The sequence below is a fragment of the Lycorma delicatula genome, chromosome 9 (assembly GCF_047948215.1).
Source record: "Lycorma delicatula isolate Av1 chromosome 9, ASM4794821v1, whole genome shotgun sequence".
NCBI lineage: Eukaryota > Metazoa > Arthropoda > Insecta > Hemiptera > Fulgoridae > Lycorma > Lycorma delicatula.
In genome coordinates, this window is record NC_134463.1 from 75,607,580 (window position 1) to 75,627,452 (window position 19,873).

Consider the following 19,873-nt stretch of genomic DNA (forward strand, 5'->3'; position numbering starts at 1 on the left):
AGCTCAAAATATTTTGGGGGATACAGATTATTGAAATGCTTGCGCAAACTGTACACTTTGGCTATACCATCTGGTATGGTTATTAGAATACTTTAAAGGATAAATAATTTTTAATTTTGGAAAAAAATTTTATTTTAAATTCTGGTAATAAAAAAAGTTATTGTTTTGGATTTCACTGAAGTTTTCTTTAATGTCTATTTATTTTTTTTTTATAATATAAGAAGAAAATTAAGAGCAACTGGAACTGCTTACTGTGTTTAATTTGAAATTTACTTTAAAAAAAAGACAAAAATGGAGAACAATGTTGGAATAAAGACCACAAATCATTTTATTTATGATATACATAAGTAAACTGAGAAGTAATATAATACAGGTTAGCACTGCCTTATTTGCAGAAAATTTTTTTCAGTTAGCATTACCTCTCTCTAAATTGCCTTATAGATAGATGGATACTTTGCCCGTGAATATCGAAATATGAAGAAATTAATATTTATATAAACATATTTAATTATATTTCAGATTAAATTTAATAAAAGGAAAAACAGATTAATTACATTCATTTAATACATTAAATGAAAATGTTAATTGTAAATTCTTTTTAGCATCGGACAAATATGTTCATAATTTATATTTGGTAAAGTAGTATCTGGTATATACACATTAAAAAAAAAAAATGTTGTAAATAATGAAAAATTAAATACAGCAATTGATCAGGGCATGGTTATGTCCCATATTAGATGGGAATTGCTTTATGAGGGTGCCATATCATATCATGTACTAATTTTCAAACAATTTTTAAAATTCATAAAAATCTATATTAAAGTAGTTCTCTCATTTAATATGTGGTAAAAAGAAGTAGAATTTTCTACATTTATTGACAGTCGTGAAAGTGTTAGGTATATAAAATATTTAACCTTAAAAATATTGAAAGAGTTATAAATGATTACTCAAATACTAAAAAGTATTAAAGATTTCAACATTTTGAATGCAAGTATATAAAATTTGAATATTTTGAAAAATCATGTTATATGTATGTAGTACTGATTATTTTGATAGAGAAGCTCAAGATATACTCCTTCCATTTATCATATATATGTATATATATTGTTGTTTTTCATAACTGTGTGGTTAGGAAACAGGCACCATTACAAGGTGTCAATCCTGGTGTTCAGATTATTCCAGTCGTTGATGATTAGTAGCATCCTCCCAACTTCTACTTAATAGTTATTCCCCTCAAAAAAAAAAAAAGAAAGTTATCACTAATGGATATGGTGGTATTAGAATATCTGAATAAATTAATATTTGTCCTATCACTATTTACAGAAGAATGTAAATATCTGTGCTCATAATACAAAGTTGAACAGTATTATTATTAAAAAAACCCTCTAAGTATTTGTGGGTAAAATTAATGAAAAAACTTCTGAACGCAATAAAAGACTACATAATTCACAAAATAATTAAAATAATTTTTAATTGATAATACATTTTATAAAATTGATAAATTCTTTTCTTCATACAACTAGATTGCTACATTTTTTTTTTATTGTAAAAAGTGCGGCAAATCTAAATTAGTATAATATTTTTAAGTAATAATTTTATTATAATTGGTTGTTTTCATGCTAGTTATCTCTTTTCCTGTGCTCTCTTTCTATACTTTCAGGATTTATTTTTTGTTGTTTAATATAAAATGGAAATAATTGATACAAAATAAGTAGTCTATATGTTACTTGTGTAAATGAGTCACACATGTTAATATTAAATAAAAAGCAAATTTTTAAGTTGGAAAAAATAAAATCTAAAGTTATATTGTTTGTTTGTTTCAGCTTCATTGCCAGTGTTAATGACTGGAGCCGCTTACGGATGGACTTCACCAACAATGTTAATATGGGAGGAGGATAAAAATAAAGAATTTAATATGAGTGATGATCAATTGTCATGGGTGGTATCATTAATTGAAATTGGAAATTTGATAACACCAGTTCCGTGTGGTTTCCTTGTTGACGTATGGGGCCGTAAAAATATGTTATTATTTACAGCACCCATGTGGTTTATAAGTTGGCTATTAATTATATTCAGTAAAAATTTTATTGTGTTATGTATCAGTAGAATAATTCAAGGAATGGCAGTTGGTGTCGTTTGTACGGTCAATCCTCCGTATTTAGGTGAAATAGCCGAAAAAGAAATTCGCGGTTCGATCAGTACATTTTTCCAAGGAATGCTCTATTTAGGAATTTTATTGCAATATTGTATAGGCCCTTATGTCTCTTATTTGACTCTGGCCATATTTAACGCGGTAATCCCAATATTGTTTCTTGTAACGTTCATATTTATGCCAGAATCTCCATATTACCTGATGATGAAGGATAGAGAAGCCCAAGCAGCAAAAGCGCTCATGTGGTTACACAAGGAGCAAACGCAAATGAACATTAAAGATGATCTTAAGGTAAGTGCTGACCGTTATAATATTAACATAATATTTAAAAACATTTATTGTTTTGTGAGTACAATTTAAATATACATCTGTTGTAGACAGATTATTTCTGTAACGGTGAATTAATTGATGGAATGATAATGAAAATGGTAACAATAATGATGTAATGATAACAGTACATCGCAATTGTTATCACACTAACATATAATATGTAAAACAAGATCCTTGTTAGGATGCTTCCTAAATATTTCAGCTGTAATATCATAGACATTCTATTTTGTTAATATTTGTTAATTATATTTTACACATAACACACTTCCTTTTTTTTTTTTTGAAAAGAAATGAAAACTGTTTTGTTCACATTAAGTACTTATTTATTATGTATTTTGCATAGCATATTAATACTATGCTTTAATTTAAAACAAAAGAATTATTGAATTTTCCCAGGATTGCAATCCTAAAAGAGGAAATGAACAAAAATCATGTCATTTAAAATTTCTGTTCAAGATGTCGGTTACCATGCAATATTTTTGAACATTTTCATCTGTCACCAGATTTTGTAATATTTTAAATATCAATTATGTATGTATCTTAACGTTTTATAATATATTCTAAATGTTAAATTTATAATATATTCTTAATGTTTTATAATATATTCTTGCCCTGAGGTAGATAATCCCCACGTCCGGAACACAACATCTATGTTCCACGTACAGGGCGGCAACAGCTGTACTTACGTACATTACATATAGCTGGCTAACGGGGCTCCGAGTTAATTCCTTGGTTATGCTTTTTTACGTTTGACCTGTTTCCAACTTCAGGTCACTAAACGGACTGGATTTTTCGGCTACCTGCAGGAAATTGAATAATAAACGATTTTGGAAATGGACTCATACCACTCTTAGAGCTGGCGATGTGGCGGCCAGGGTCAATATTATTGCAGGTGTAACGGAGACCCTTCCGTTGTCCACATGCCCCCTGTGATGGCAAGCATGTAGCAATGGTGCCCATGTATGTCGGTGCATGGGAGCTCTGAAAGCTTCGGTGAGTAGGAGCCTGGAGTCAGTGCAGAGACTGCGCATCCGCCCTCTGCTAGGACATATGCCGGTTCCACCGGAGTACCAGATCGGACCTCCAAGGTTAGTAGCCCTGGAGTGGGGATGTACCCCGGCAGCTAGCCTTGCTATAGAAGGGATCAACCGTTCATGAATATTGAACAATCAAATGTGGCAGAGGGTGCACGTAAACACCCTCGTTTAGAATCCTCCGATTCGCCACAAGCGAAGAGGAAAAAGAGCAAAGAGTGTGACAAAATCAAGAAAGATGCTGATAGAATCAGTAAAGATTTACGTAAAAGCTTATTTGGCTATCACTCCGTCGTCTACTCACAAGCTTAAAGAAATTGTGACAAGAAAATCTGAATCTACGGAAATGGAGGTACAAGTTATTATTGAGAAACCACCAGACGTAGAGAATATAAAACCTGTACCAATAGAGCCTCCAAAAGCGCAAAGATCAGCTTCGGTGAGAGCATCTATTTCAGCTGGTCCCAGTACTGCAGTAGAGATAGAGTCCGGCTCATCCGCCACGGAGACATCATCGCTTATTAGTTTAGATTCCCTAGCAAAGATGCTAACAGCACCGACGAAACTTTCATCAACTGATGTCAGCCGCAGAACGTCACTGGCATCCGAAATAGAGGAAGACGATGCCATGTCTGAGGCCTCAGATACGCTGTCATCAGAGGTTGACCTCCCTGACCTTCCCTTCCTTATTTAATACCAAGTCCAGAAACGAATATGATCATATGTATTCTGACGTTATGATCAGCACCCATATGATTGTTGGATTACTTATTCGACTGCGATTTGCAGAAAATTCCCTTTCCAATTAAAAAAAAATTTGGTAAAGGGATGGAACAACTGTGCGACACATGGTCTACATTATTTCTTTGTCGCAGAACAAGTGTTATCAATTAAAACATTTCATTTTACAAAGGCATTATTATTCCGTTAATGGTTAATTAAATATAGTTATTAGATAAAACTAAATTTTCTTCATATTTATTTAATATATATTTTCAAATAATGACTTCACAATTCTGTATCAATTTTATTACATAGTATTTCTGTGTTGAGTCATTTTAATTGGATGTATACTTACTATACAACTTTAGAAAACATTAGCATAAGTCACTAATCCTTCCTGGAAATGACATACATTCTTATAAAATACAAGCATCCATTTCACTATAAGTGAAGTGGTTTCCTGTACCTTTTTTACTGATCAGAGTATAAAACTATTGTTTATTAGCATCCCAAGCTCACAATGCATAAATCTATACCGAAAATGCATCTCAACTTCATTCTGTTTTCTACTGGTTATGTAGTGAACAGCATTATTCTGAGAGAACAACTCTTGACATGATGCCTTATCTACCTAAGATGCATTACATGTAATAAAAAATACTGGAACAGTGTGAAAACAAATTAATTTCTCCTTCTTTGTATTTCCTTAGTAATATATATTAATATGGATTACAACCACCTCTTTTTTATATTATTATTTTCTTTATTAATGTGTATTACTACTCTGTTTAATTTATTTTCATAATTTTCCTTAATAGTTCTTGGCAACTGCCCTCCATTTTTCTATGTGTGGATTGCATACCTATCATTTCCAATATGATCCATGCAACACCACCACATATAATTGAGTTATTTGAATATTATTGTATTAATATAACTATGATTTATTATTTTTTTTTTTAAAGAAAGAAAGATTACTGATAATATTATATATGATTGTCAGTACAAAGAAATGTTAGTGATTTACTGTTCTCAATTTTTAATTATGATACACTAGCCTAATTTTATTCAGATATAATGGTTATTATATAATAATTCCAGTGTCAGTTATGTCACAAGTCAATATGATAAGATATGTAAGTAATAGACGACCTTTTGAAAAAAAGATACTTTCTAAAAACTAAAAAAAATATAGAGTTTTTTTTGTGAAATCATAAATTGATATGCAGTCATTTTATTTTCTTAAAGATATAGTTAAATGGATATTATGTATAGAAACAAAAATCTTTAATTAAAATAAGCATCGAATTCTAAAGAAAAAAAAAACAAATAACCATAAGTTCATAAGGTCATTTACAATACAAAATTGGATGCGTTATTTTATTCTCAATAAACTTTTTTAAAGATGTAGACTAAATAAGAAACATTTCAGTCTGACAGAGTATGAATCTAAAAAAGTATTGTTTTTTGCTCTAAAACATTATTAGATGAAGGATGAAGATTACTTTAGGAAATTATTTATAGCCTATCTTCACTAATTTCAATAAAGTAGATGGTATTCTTGATTGTGAATAGGTGTAGTAATTTTTTGTAGTTGAAATTCTCGTTTCATTTTGGTCATAGTTTCCTGCATTTCTAATTTTCATTTTCATGTATTCTCGCTCTGTATTCTCATATGTTAAATTAAGAATCTAACATTAAATTAATGAACCTCAGATGGCTTATTGTATGGTCCATTGACAAAGTACTGGTATTTTTAAAGTTTTTTTATTTAATCATTTCCATTACCACAAGCTTTATTATAAGTTTGTGTATTGGAGGAGTATGGAATAAAACTTGAGTAGTTTAAGAGAAAAGCTAAGCCTAGCACTAGTAAGGATTTAAACTTGAGAAAAATTTAGAAACTACCACTCGGCCATGGAGATCTGATTTGAATGATAATCCCAGAAGCTTGCTCTTGAAAAAAAAACTTGTTTTTTTTTTTAGGTTTTTATGCGCGAAAAAATCGTTTATGTTATCATCGTCCGGATACAATATATGTTTTGTAAAAAATAAATGTTAAAAAAATGGACAATTAAAAATTAATTAAAAACAAAAAATCCAGACACGCAAAAATACATTGGAAAGTAAAAAAAGTGTAACGTGTTAAAAGCAAAACCAAAACACAAAGATATATCACATTATATATCTCAAAGTAATAAAATTACCATCTGCTTTACGGCAAATGGCATGAAAAGTTTGAACACACTACAGTAATTTATATATTTGAATATAAATGATTGATATAAATGGACCTAAGAAATCGTGAAACATAAGATAACATTTCATTATCCCTTAGAATAGTTGGCTCCTAGTTTAAACTTGTGACACAATGCTGCATTACAGATACCATCCACAAGGATGTGGTACACTGTAAGTTGGCAGTCACAGTGAGCACAAATTGGTGTGTCTAGTCATCAGATATCCATGAGTGAGCCTAGTGTGTCCTATTTGCAAACGGCAAATAATAACCTCCTCTTGATGGTTATTTCTGCATAAGGAGCTCCATAGTGACACAGTGTTCTTAACTGAGTGAAGTTTATTGTTCATGTTAGCATTCCATTCACTTTGCCATTCATCATGAACCACCCTCTTCAGGAAACAAGATTGTTTGAAGCGACGCAGTTGGTGAAAGGAGGCTGGAAACAAGCCTACTTTGCCACACTGTCAGCGCACTCATTGCCTTAATTCCAAATATAGCTGGGGATTCAGCCATATTGCAAAACTTTGAGCATGATATTACATGATAGAAATTATCCCGTTATTACTTTAAGAATTAAACCTTATTTTTCTTTTTATGAGGTAACATTTTCAAAATTTTCTCTTCCAATCTTTGTGCAGAGTGGTAACATCTCAGCTTGGAGGTCCCGGGTTTGAATTCCAGCCAGGTATGGGATTGTTTACGTGCTACAAATTTCCATTTTCATATTCCCATGCGTAAAGGTTTCAGTTATTTAATTTTCTAGTCATTTTTCTCAGTTTGTTGCTGTACAAGTACTAAAATAAACATAAATATTTTTAAAAGTGTTTAGTTTCTCATATGTTAGCATATGCGTATATTTAATACTAATTATCCAGTTGGGAGTCATCTGAATGTTTTATAGTTCAGTTAGCTACGTGTTGGATAATTCTGAGAGTGGCAAGAGTGCTGTTTTTCTATTGAACAATCTTTTCAGATGGAATTTTAATTTCAGGAGGAATTGATTTTCATTGATTGATGAATTTAAGTTGGTCAGTCTTCGATTAATAATATTCTGTTCCCAACTAGGATAAAAAGTAGAGATCTCCCAATGGGAGGATGAGAAAGTTGGAAGGTCTCTAAATTATACTCTAGAAGGGGTGTTACAGTTCCTCTGTGGGTAGATCACCTCTTTTGCAAAACCATTTCAGTTTTTTATAACCATCCGCAGTTAGGTTTTGTTGATGTAAATCACATCCTTCAAGGTCCATGAAAGGATATGAGGGTACTGTAGATTTGATATGCGTTTGGTATAGTGGGTTAGGAAGTGATCGGTTATAAACTTTTCTGGGTATCTGTTATCTGTCTTGTGGCCAGATAACTGTTACAGCAGATATCCCTGTTGGATAAATATGAACTTTCTAACTACAGAAATTCAAAATACTTAAAACAAAAATTTTTCTTGCTTATTCAATTTTTTTTTTGGTTTAAATCTGCATCTTACTTTAAAAAAGATAAGATTTATAATTTTTGTAAATTACAATCCATACTGATAAAATTTTAAGAATTGCATCATGCAACACTATATAGTAACAAACTAGTAAAAAAACTTATACTTTATCATGTTATTACTTTATTACGTTATTATGTTGTAAAAGTAATGTGCATTACTTTTTTTTTTTAAATGATAAAACCTTTCACAATTTATCGATGGAGTGTAAATCTCTAAAAATAGTATAAAAACAACATATAGTAGTAATGTCTATTCTGCTTTATTTGCAGTTATACTTGACTCTATAATGCTTGGATTCACAACAGATGGTAGCACAATCACCCAATAATTCTTCCTAAAATGTAACTGGCTCATTTAATATTTACTTATATTTTCTAAAATTTCAAAATTTTGCATCGCATCATAAAAAAATTAATTTACATATATCAATTGCATTCTGTATTGCAAAATGTATAAATAAAACTATACTCATTTACTTAAACAAAAACAATTTCTTAAGTGGATAGAATGAATTCGGATAGTTAATTTTCTGTAAATTAATTTTTATTCAAAATGACGTTTGGTTCACCTATATTTTTGTAAATTTAATATTTATAATTAATGTGCTGAATGACCTCGGAGTGCAAAAAGAAAAGAAAGAACGTATGTCAAGGTTAATGAAGAGAGTTAAATGAATTATTATTTTGATTCATTATTCTGAAAGTATATTTAGCTTTCACGTTTCAGTAATTGTTACCTAAAATGAATAAAAGTAGAAGTTCTTTACGCTTTTAATGAAGTTATTAAAATAATGATCAGTGAAACTAAATTCAAGTTTATTGTTTTGTTAATTTCAATGATATATAAAAATGATTTAAAGAAAGCTACTTAGTTATACATTGCTGAATATCACTAATTTTCCTGTATGTGATTTTACACTCTGATTTTGAATGCATTTAGTCTTTTTGATGTGCATCTTTTGAGTTATTCATGTTTAATTAAACGTAATTGCATTCCATTAATCAATAAGAGTCTTTATTTCATTTTTTTTTATCAAATTATTCACCTGTTTTTAATTTTTTACATCTAACAAATCAGAATTTATGTTTTACATAACAATATAAGATTTATCAAAATTTAAATTCCTTCTATTTTTTAAATTTATATTTTATGTTAATTTAATATTAATAATTCAACAAAAATATTTTTATAATTAAAAAGAAGTTGAACCTGCTGAAAAAATCACAATTATTTTTAATTTTTTAATTATTGCAGAAATAATTTTTCAAATCTGGCATAACTGATTATTTTCTTTCATTTCAGCTATTTAAAAAAAAACTACATAAAGTTATAATGTATTGGCTAAATATTACAATACGTACTGTATAAATACAAATACAGGTAATAATGAAGCATATATTACAAATATTTTATGTATTAATGTTATATAAAAAATTCAGTTGAAACATTAAAAAAATTTATTAAATGTTTCTTTAAAATTTTGTGCTGATTCATACATATATTCTGACTATTTGTAACATTGATTGGTTCAAATTAAGCTTTGAACTGATTAAATAATGTTCATTAATGCTATTACATTGCTGTAAATCATATATAAACTTCATATAAACATCTATTAAAGATTTATTTATTCGATTAAATCACATTTTTTATTCTAAACAAAATGATATATCATATTACTGTAATAAAATGTTTAAAATATAATGATTTATTTATGATAGAATAAACTAATGGTTTTTTTTATTGTTTTCTTTTAAACTCTAATGAAGACTTGACATGTTCAAAATGTACATTAAAATAAACTATAGTTCAATAAGTACACATGTGTTGTGAGGGAGGAAACCAACTCAAAATATTGGGTTTCATTGAACAGCATGACAAAATATGATAACAGACTCTTTTTCATATTATCAGAACTTTTTTTGAAAGACCTTTCATAGCTAATTATTTGGCAGCAGAATATCTGGTAAATTGAATGAAGGTTAGGAAATCACTTTATGTGCATAACTGAATAATTAATTTAATCTACATTTGTTCATTTATTATGATTTGTACACATAAGTACAAATTAAAATTTAGTATTGCACTAAATACTATATAGGGCAGACTGGACACACCATTTACTCACAGTTGTATGTAAGGAACAGTACTGGTAGTACATATAACTTGGTCAATATTCATAGATCGCCTCATAAGAATCAAGATGTACATACAAAGACATTTATCGTATATACAATAATTATTAGATGTAATTCATAAATACAAAGATCTCAGCACAGTTGAATAATATCAAATTTACAAACCCACCGAATTAAACTGAATGAACAAACTCAATCACATAAACTAAGTATATTATTTGATTACATACATGTAGTAATGTAGTCATTGTAATGTAATGTAGTCACTTAGTTGGTCATTTATTGCTGATCAGTAAGATGATACAAGAGGGTAATATCTCAAAATGTGTATGGTATAGTACATTTAATTTGACTTCTCAAGTCCTGCTAAATTAACTTCAACCAGTTATATATTGTAATTTATATCATTTTTCATTTTAAAACCTAAAAGGCTTTGGTAATTATTATTATTTATTACTTATTATTTGTTTTTAATATTTTTTATTAAGACTATTATTAGTTATCTAAAGTTAACAAATTGATTTGATTTATAACAAAGTAATTTAATATGTATTATGTTCCACAGTCAGTTCTGTTTTAAGATATCTGTAAATATTTTTCTGCTTTCAAAACAGTCTCATTGAAGGAAAACCATAATTATATAAGTTTTTTTTTTACATATATGTCAATAAAGTTCACATCACTGATACTTAATAACAAATCTTAAAAGTGTTAAATTTATTCATGTATTTGAAAATTACCTATGTATAAAAACTGGTGAAATACTAATTTTTTTCAGTCATTTCTTTGTTTACTACTTAATATAACAGAATTCATTATTAAACGATAAAAATTCTTTTGAATTTAAAATAAAACCACTGATTTTATTATTATTTTTTATTTACAGGAAATAAAGGACAGCGTTGAAGAAGACATGAGTCAGAAAGCTACGTGGTGGGATTTAGTTGCTACTCCTAGCAGTCGTAAAGCGTTTTTCATTTTACAAGTTGCTGCGACTACTAAATTTCTTAGTGGTTACTTAGGAGTACTAAGTTATGCACAAAAAACATTTTCTAGTACTGAAGGATCTTCATTAAAATCAGAACATTATGCCATATTATTGGGTTTATTATTATTTTTACCTATGTTCATTACAGCAGCACTCGCTGATCGTATCGGAAGAAGGCCGTTATTATTGACATCGGCGATTGGTTGTGCCTTTTGTGAAATATTAGCAGGATTATTTTACTTTGCACAAACTAAGGTGATTTATTATTTATTTATCTTAATTCCAGATAATAATGTATTGTTATTGTCAAACATAAAATACAGATTTCATTTCAACAATTATCTTCTCAAAATTTCAAACTCACAAGTATTGACATAAAATGAATCCTTATGACATACGTATTCCTGTAACAGTTGCATTCAAACCTAATAATTACATAATTATAAATCGATTTAAACCAGTGTCACTGAAATGGTTTACTCGCTTAATCGGCCAGTAGGTTGAATTAGATGATAGTAACAATAAAATTATGAACAATAATTCTCTTGAGATCTATCTCTTGAATTGCTATATCACATTGTTTTTTCTAGTGTTAAAAGCGGCTTGTTTTTAGTTTTCAACCGATTTAAAAAACGGTTTGTAATTTAAGCAACATGTATTTTTTTATGTGTTCTAGTGTTAATCTTGACTAAATGGATTATTTCCATGATTGTTTATTCATTTTGTAGAGGAAGTTCTTCTGGTATTCCCGATTTGACAATTTTTCATATAATGTTTTCATCATCGCTTATTATTGTATTATTGTAACTAAATATGTTTTTCATGATACCATAATAATCATCAAAAATATTTTTGTGCAAATAATTTTTTTCAAAAATATTGGAAAACGTAAGGTACAAGATTTCTTTTCTTACTTTTATCAAGAAAAAAACTTTACCTATGCTTTCCTACTTACAATCGTCAACCAAATTGTTAGAAATGTTGTAGGCCTATCTCTACTTAAATAAAATTAAAAAAACAAGTCATATTAAAGTTTATGAAATTTTACTGTTAATTCTTTTTTAAATTAAGACTTTTTGAAGGTGACAACAAACTAATAAAAAGTCAATTGTTAGTTATTTGTAATAAGGTGACAAGTAAATGAAACTTACAATTTTTAAGAATGGAAACATCTTTTTAATTGTTAAAAGTTTTTATTTTTTATAAAATTTAAATAAAGGATTTTTTTGGTTCCTTGGTAAGATGATGAACTACATCTGTGGTTATGTTACCATCATGTTCCACAATGATTAGAATGTCTTTGTGAGTATCATGCTGAAAATTGAGGAGTGTGAAGCAAGTTAAAATGCTAATGGCCAAAGCTACATTTTATAAATTATTCCCGTTGTTTGTAGAGGTTAAACAGTGTATTAGGTAGCAATGAGAGTAAATGGCATGTTCTTCTGTTGACACATATTCTTATGGCAACAATTAAAATACTGCTTGTTCAGCGATTGGTTAAGATTTATCAACGATTTGCTATTTCTGATGTTGCATAACCAGTGGGTCAAAGTAAGTTGTTTTAAATTTCAATTGGATATGTCCACAATTCTCATCTGCAGGAAATGCTTTTGTAACAATTTTTTAATTATTAACATGCTTTTTATTGCTAGTTTAACACAACTGTAATTGAAGTTCATGTTAAAAAAAAAATAGTAAAAAATGTTTTTTTTTTTATTCTTCATTTTTACTTCCTTGTACGAAGTACAGGAAGTATTGTAATTGCAAAAGATTTAGTTTTAATATTTCAATGGAAATATCCATTTTGACCATCCCTGAATCCATTTTGACTAATTTCGGCATGACCTCTGTATGTACATATGTTTTATTACGTTAATTATTAACCTCCGATTGTAAAATTTTTAAAATAAATAATAATTCAATAACAATAAAAAAAAATTGATGTGAACACTACATGATTTCCTTGTATACCTGTTAAATTACATATACAATTTTTAAAGTACATAAAATTTTATTTCACTAATAACTTCTGATGTTTTTCATATTTTTTTTTATTGTTATTATTGAATTATTATTTGTTGTTAACATTTTTTTTTTCAATCGGAGGTTAATAATTAATAAATCAATATATTTAAATTAAAAAAAAGGAGATGAAGACTGATTAGAACTGATGAGATCCAGATATTTCATTAATTAAAATTTATTTATCGTTGAAAAGTTCTCATTAAGGGCATATTATTGAAGTTAGAAAAAGTCCAAAATCCAACAGTTTTGGATTTTGGGTTTTTTCTTGGACATTTTTGGTTCAGTCAATTGCAATCAAAAGGGGAGGTGCACAACTAGATGTTACAACAGTCCTAAATCCAAAATTTCAACATCCTACGGCTAATTGTTTTTTGGTTATGCGAGATACATACGTAGACATCACGCCGAAACTAGTCAATATGTATTCATGGATGGTCAAAGTGGATATTTCCGTTGAAATCTGAAAATCAACATCTTTTGTGATCATAATGCTTCCTTTACTTTGTACAAATAAGTAAACAAGGTGGCAAAGTATTGCATGACTTTCCCAGCTAGAAAATAATTTAATGACATTTATGTGCTGAAAAATTAGTATTAAATAAATTAAAATTGAAACTGCAAAAAAATCATTTTGTTTTTCCTTTTTAAATTGGGGGCCTCACATTAAAGGGGCGTTTTTGTGAAACGTTTACAAAAATAAGTTTTAGTAATTTGGAATTGCAATTCCAAATTCAATATTTCAATTCAGTATTTTTGATTTTGTGGGCCCCCTTACTTCAAAGAGAGTAATTCAATAAAATAAATTAATGTTAAAAAATTAACCCCAAGGTGGCAATACTAAATTTAAAAAAAAATTGTGGGATTTGGATGGCCACAATCCTTTAGAAATGATTCTTTCATCAAAACATTCCTGTAACATTTCATTAGTAGAGTGAGCTGTATGGCAATTGTCCTGTTGCAACCAGCAGGCATGCTGATTCTCTTGCAGTTCACATTTCAACTCTATGAAATGTGGTATAATTTCTTGGTAGACACAACATTCACAGTTTTTTCAAAATCAAGGGTCCTGTTATTTATCACCTTAAAACTGCATTCCATACACCTATTTTTTGCGGGTGTAGAGATGACCTGGGGTTTTCAGGACCCCAGGTCCATTAGTTGTGACTATTAACATACCCACCAAAGTGAATCCATGCTTAATCTCTGAAAACCAGTTTATGTAATAGTAATCTTGTCTCTAATGAAGTTTTTGAACCATTGACAGTAGTGAACACTTTTAGCATAATCTGAATTATTTAGCTTGTGGAAATCCTGCGTTCAATACATTTTTCATTTTTGGGCTAAACCAATTGAAGTGTTCTTTCCTCGGCTTGGTCTCTACAAAAATTTATGAGTTGATCTTGCAACTGTTGCTTCTCTGCATGCATGACCTGTCTCATTTAAACTGACCTGTGTCAGGTTCATTTGTGGTGTAACGCCAAACTTGTTTTGTGAAATTTTTTTCAGTTAACTTCAAAATAACACTTTTCACTGCTACTTCCTTTTCAAATTTCTCCTTGAACTTTTGCCGACAATAGAATATACATTTGTTGAAGAATATACATTCTTCAACAGTTAACCGCAATTTAACAAACAACACATAATTATGCAACCTTGTTCAAAAGCTAATGCTCGACACAGCCTGGCAATTCTCAAATGTTCAGTTGATAAACAGCCCCCCGCTCAGGTCATCCCAACATCTTCCAAATTATTTTACCCATCTCACACCAATACATGCATTTCAACAAAAATATGCATTCAATATAAACTTTGAGTGATGGGGCCTTGTAAGTTGAAACCGATTTATATTTAATATACTTATTGCAGCATAAACATAAATTGTATTTCATCACACTTCAAGGTTGTAAAATGCATTTTTTGTTTTATGTAAAAAAAAAAAAAAAAATTATTTTGCTGTAAATTAATCTTTAGTTACACTATTTAAAACAAAAATATTGCCACTCTGCCAACCTCCATGCAAGAGTGGTAGCATCTTAGCTTTACATACAGAAGGTCGTTAGGCATGGCATTTCTTTTCAGCTAAAAAATTCCGTATTCCCATACACAAATTCAGTTTTTGTGGTAATTTAATCAACTATGTAAAAATTGGACAGGTGGACATTATATAAAAACATTTTTTTCAAATCTTTTATCTACTTTTAATAAATATTGTGGCAGTTAATATTTTTTTATTTTTTTTAAACTCTGGGTTCACTGTTAGGCATGCTTCAGAGGATGAGATGAATGATTTGTAGCGTGTGTGAAAATGCCATGCCTGATCGGGGTTCGAACCCAGGACCTCCAGATGAAAAGTCGAGACGCTACCACTCGCGCCACGGACAGTAATTTTTTATAATTATGTAACCTACGTGGAAGAGATTTATATATCAGGTGCCTTTCTATGAAATCCAAAACATAGCGTTGCGGACGATATTTGGACCCCCGTGGTTCGTCAGAAACGTCACTTCGCTACGATGCGGGACTACACACCGTATCCGAGGTGGGGGTGGTGCAGGCACGCAGACTTCGGGAGAGCGGCCGTGTCCGAACATGGCCATCTCCGAGACATCTGCCGAGAGGACCCCACTCCACAGGGTATAAGGAAACGGCCTCTTGCCGTATTATACGAACTACTGTGAAGAGGCGGTACGAGAGTAAAAAAAAAAGGACAAACCAGGTTTAGGAGCCTCTATATCGCGTAAACTATAAATGGAAACTGCGCGAAAATTTCGGCCGCGAAGTGACCGTTTTCACAATTAAATTTTGTTAAAACTATAAAAACCTAGACAACACCTTACACCGTCCCACGAAGAGACCACAATTTCATTCAGTCAGCATATGCGACTCCGTCCGGAGAAGGGGGCGCATTTCTCCCTCCAAATAATTAGGGCCCCGGTAGGCGTATTCCTGCTAGCCCATAGGTGCTGGTACCGAAAGAACTTCAGCGGATGTACTGAAGGGGAATCACGCCGGTATTACTAGGCTCAAAAGGTTAGTCTCCCACGGTCAGAACCAGTAAATAAATTTCACGCTGGTCCATACGGATAGGAACACAAATTACCAAATCCATCAATCAATAGAACTTAAAATTTATAACCGCCACTAAATAACCGATGAAATCCGCCCGATAATAGAAAGATACAGTAGCAAGGGACATGCGATCTAGGCACTGAGATCTAGGGAGAAACTCCCGCCATCTTGCGTTCCGTTCCGTGTCTGAAATAAATAAGAAAATAATAGGTAATTTTTTGAAGGTTTTCATTAATGAAAAACTCATGGGCTCACGCCACCTTTTCCTTAAAATGTTTTTTTTTTTACTTATGGTTCAAAAGTAAATTCTAAATACAAATTTTGTAGAATGTGTATTTAAAGATCATAAACTTTTTAAAAATATTTCCTTATGATTTTATTGTCCATTACTATTTTGTTTTGTAATATTTAATGAGATTTTTTTTATAAAATACTTTTTTTAGATAAATTTATGAATCTTGTTTTCATGATGTTACTTATAATTTTAATTATGTTAATAATTTAATTAAAATTTTGATTAATGTTAGTGAAAGTTGACTAAAATCAGACAGTTTTTTTTTTTTAGAAGTTATAAGTTAATATAATATTTCATTTAATATGTTAGCCCCCCCTCGCCACCAAGGCTAGTATCATGACATTTACCAGGCTAGTATCACGTAGTATTACAGTTTCATGCCATGTTGCATTTATCTAGTTAAAAAATAAATACACATGTGCATTTTTTATTTACTGATAGTATATTCTACCCAAATATACATTTTTTAAATTGTTTTGCTTTGTTTCATTTTAGTGGGGATGGAATGTGGATATCATAAATTGCTTTAACCTATTAGTCTTCTTGTTTCCAAATTCATTTGTGTTGATAAAATTATCTGACAGTATTATTAATTCTTGTACCTCATGAAAAAAATTTTCAAATAATTTGAATTATATAGATAAGTTGTTGACTTAGTTGTCATTTGTGCCAGTAGGAATTAAAATTTTAAATCTTTGAAGTATCCTTATATCCATATACTTTTTTTTGTCTTCAGTCATTTGACTGGTTTGATGCAGCTCTCCAAGATTCCCTATCTAGTGCTAGTCGTTTCATTTCAGTATACCCCCTACATCCTACATCCCTAACAATTTGTTTTACATATTCCAAATGTGGCCTGCCTACACAATTTTTTCCTTCTACCTGTCCTTCCAATATTAAAGCGACTATTCCAGGATGCCTTAGTATGTGGCCTATAAGTCTGTCTCTTCTTTTAACTATATTTTTCCAAATGCTTCTTTCTTCTATTATCTATTTGCCGCAATACCTCTTCATTTGTCACTTTATCCACCCATCTGATTTTTAACATTCTCCTATAGCATCGCATTTCAAAAGCTTCTAATCTTTTCTTCTCAGATACTCCAATTGTACAAGCTTCACTTCCATATAAAGCGACACTCCAAACATATACTTTCAAAAATTTTTTCCTGACATTTAAATTAATTTATTATGTAAACAAATTATATTTCTGACTGAAGGCTCGTTTCGCTTGTGCTATTCTGCATTTTATATCGCTCCTGCTTCGTCCATCTTTAGTAATTCTACTTCCCAAATAACAAAATTCTTCTACCTCCATAATCTTTTCTCCTCCTATTTTCACATTCATTGATCCAATTTTGTTATTTCTAATACATTTCATTATTTTTGTTTTGTATTTGTTTATTTTCATGCGATAGTTCTTGCGTAGGACTTCATCTATGCCGTTCATTGTTTCTTCTAAATCCTTTTTACTCTCGGCTAGAATTACTATATCATCAGTAAATCGTAGCATCTTTATCTTTTCACCTTGTACTGTTACTCCGAATCTAAATTTTTCTTTAACATCATTAACTGCTAGTTCCATGCAAAGATTAAAAAGTAACGGGGATAGGGAACCTCCTTGTCGGACTCCCTTTCTTATTACGGCTTCTTTCTTACGTTCTTCGATTATTACTGTTGCTGTTTGGTTCCTGTACATGTTAGCAATTGTTCTTCTATCTCTGTATTTGAACCCTAATTTTTTTTAAATGCTGAACATTTTATTCAAGTCTACGTTATCGAATGCCTTTTCTAGGTCTATAAACGCCAAGTATGTTGGTTTGTTTTTCTTTAATCTTTCTTCTACTATTAATCTGAGGCCTAAAATTGCTTCCCTTGTCACTATACTTTTACTGAAACCAAATTGGTCTTCTCCTAACACTTCTTCCACGCTCCTCTCAATTCTTCTGTATAGAATATTTGTTAAGATTTTTGATGCATGACTAGTTAAACTAATTGTTCTGTATTCTTCACATTTATCTGCCCCTACTTTCTTTGGTATCATTACTATAACACTTTTTTTGAAGCCTGACGGAACTTCCCCTTTTTCATAAATATTACACACCAGCTTGTATAATCTATCAATCGCTTCCTCACCTGCACTGCGCAGTAATTCTACAGGAATTCCGTCTATTTCAGGAGCCTTTCTGCCATTTAAATCTTTTAATGCTCTCTTAAAATCAGATCTCAGTATTGTTTCTCCCATTTCATCCTGCTCAACATCCTCTTCTTCCTCTATAACACCATTTTCTAATTCATTTCCTCCGTATAACTTTTCAATACATTCCACCCATCTATCGACTTTACCGAAAGGTAAAGTATAAAATACGAAAGTATTACATATTGGTGTACCATCTTTGTTTAACACATTAGATTTTAATTTATGTACCCCAAAATTTTCCTTAACTTTCCTGTATGCTCTGTCTATTTTACCAATGTTCATTTCTCTTTCCACTTCTGAACACTTTTCTTTAATCCACTCTTCTTTCGCTAGTTTGCACTTCCTGTTTATAGCATTTCTTAATTGTCGGTAGTTCCTTTTACTTTCTTCATCACTAGCATTCTTATATTTTCTACGTTCATCCATCAGCTGCAATATATCATCTGAAACCCAAGGTTTTCTACCAGTTCTCTTTGTTCTGCCTAAGTTCGCTTCTGCTGATTTAATAATTTCCTTTTTAACATTCTCCCATTCTTCTTCTACATTTTCTACCTTATCTTTTTTACTCAGACCTCTTGCGATGTCCTCCTCAAAAATCTTCTTTACCTCCTCTTCCTCAAGCTTTTCTAAATTCCACCGATTCATCTGACACCTTTTCTTCAGTTTTTAAATCCCAATTTACATTTCATTATCACCAAATTATGGTCGCTATCAATGTCTGCTCCAGGGTAAGTTTTGCAGTCAATGAGTTGATTCCTAAATCTTTGCTTAACCATGATATAATCTATCTGATACCTTGCAGTATCGCCTGGCTTTTTCCAAGTGTATATTCTTCAATTATGATTTTTAAATTGGGTGTTGGCAATTACTAAATTATACTTTGTGCAAAACTATAGTCTGTCCCCTCTTTCATTCCTTTTGCCCAGCCCGTATTCACCTACTATATTTCCTTCCTTGCCCTTTCCAATGCTTGCATTCCAATCTCCAACTATTATTAAATTTTCATCTCCTTTTATGTGTTTAATTGCTTCATCAATCTCTTCGTATACACACTCTACCTCATCATTATCATGGGCGCTTGTAGGCATATAGACATTAACAATCGTTGTCGGTTTAGGTTTTGATTTTATCCTTATTACAATGATTCTATTGCTATGCGTTTTGAAATATTCTACTTTTTTCTCTATCTTC

The 19,873-nt window shown here is 30.5% G+C and overlaps 1 protein-coding gene across 1 annotated transcript in view; it reads left to right on the forward strand.

Annotated features, from left to right (window-relative positions):
- The window catches only part of LOC142330333 (facilitated trehalose transporter Tret1-like), a 107,877-nt gene that overhangs the window by 80,635 nt on the left and 7,369 nt on the right, over nt 1-19,873 (forward strand). The window contains exons 2-3 of the mRNA XM_075375559.1: nt 1,824-2,443; nt 10,995-11,351. Coding sequence (XP_075231674.1) covers nt 1,824-2,443; nt 10,995-11,351 — 977 coding nt within the window. The remainder of the gene's footprint in view (nt 1-1,823; nt 2,444-10,994; nt 11,352-19,873) is intronic.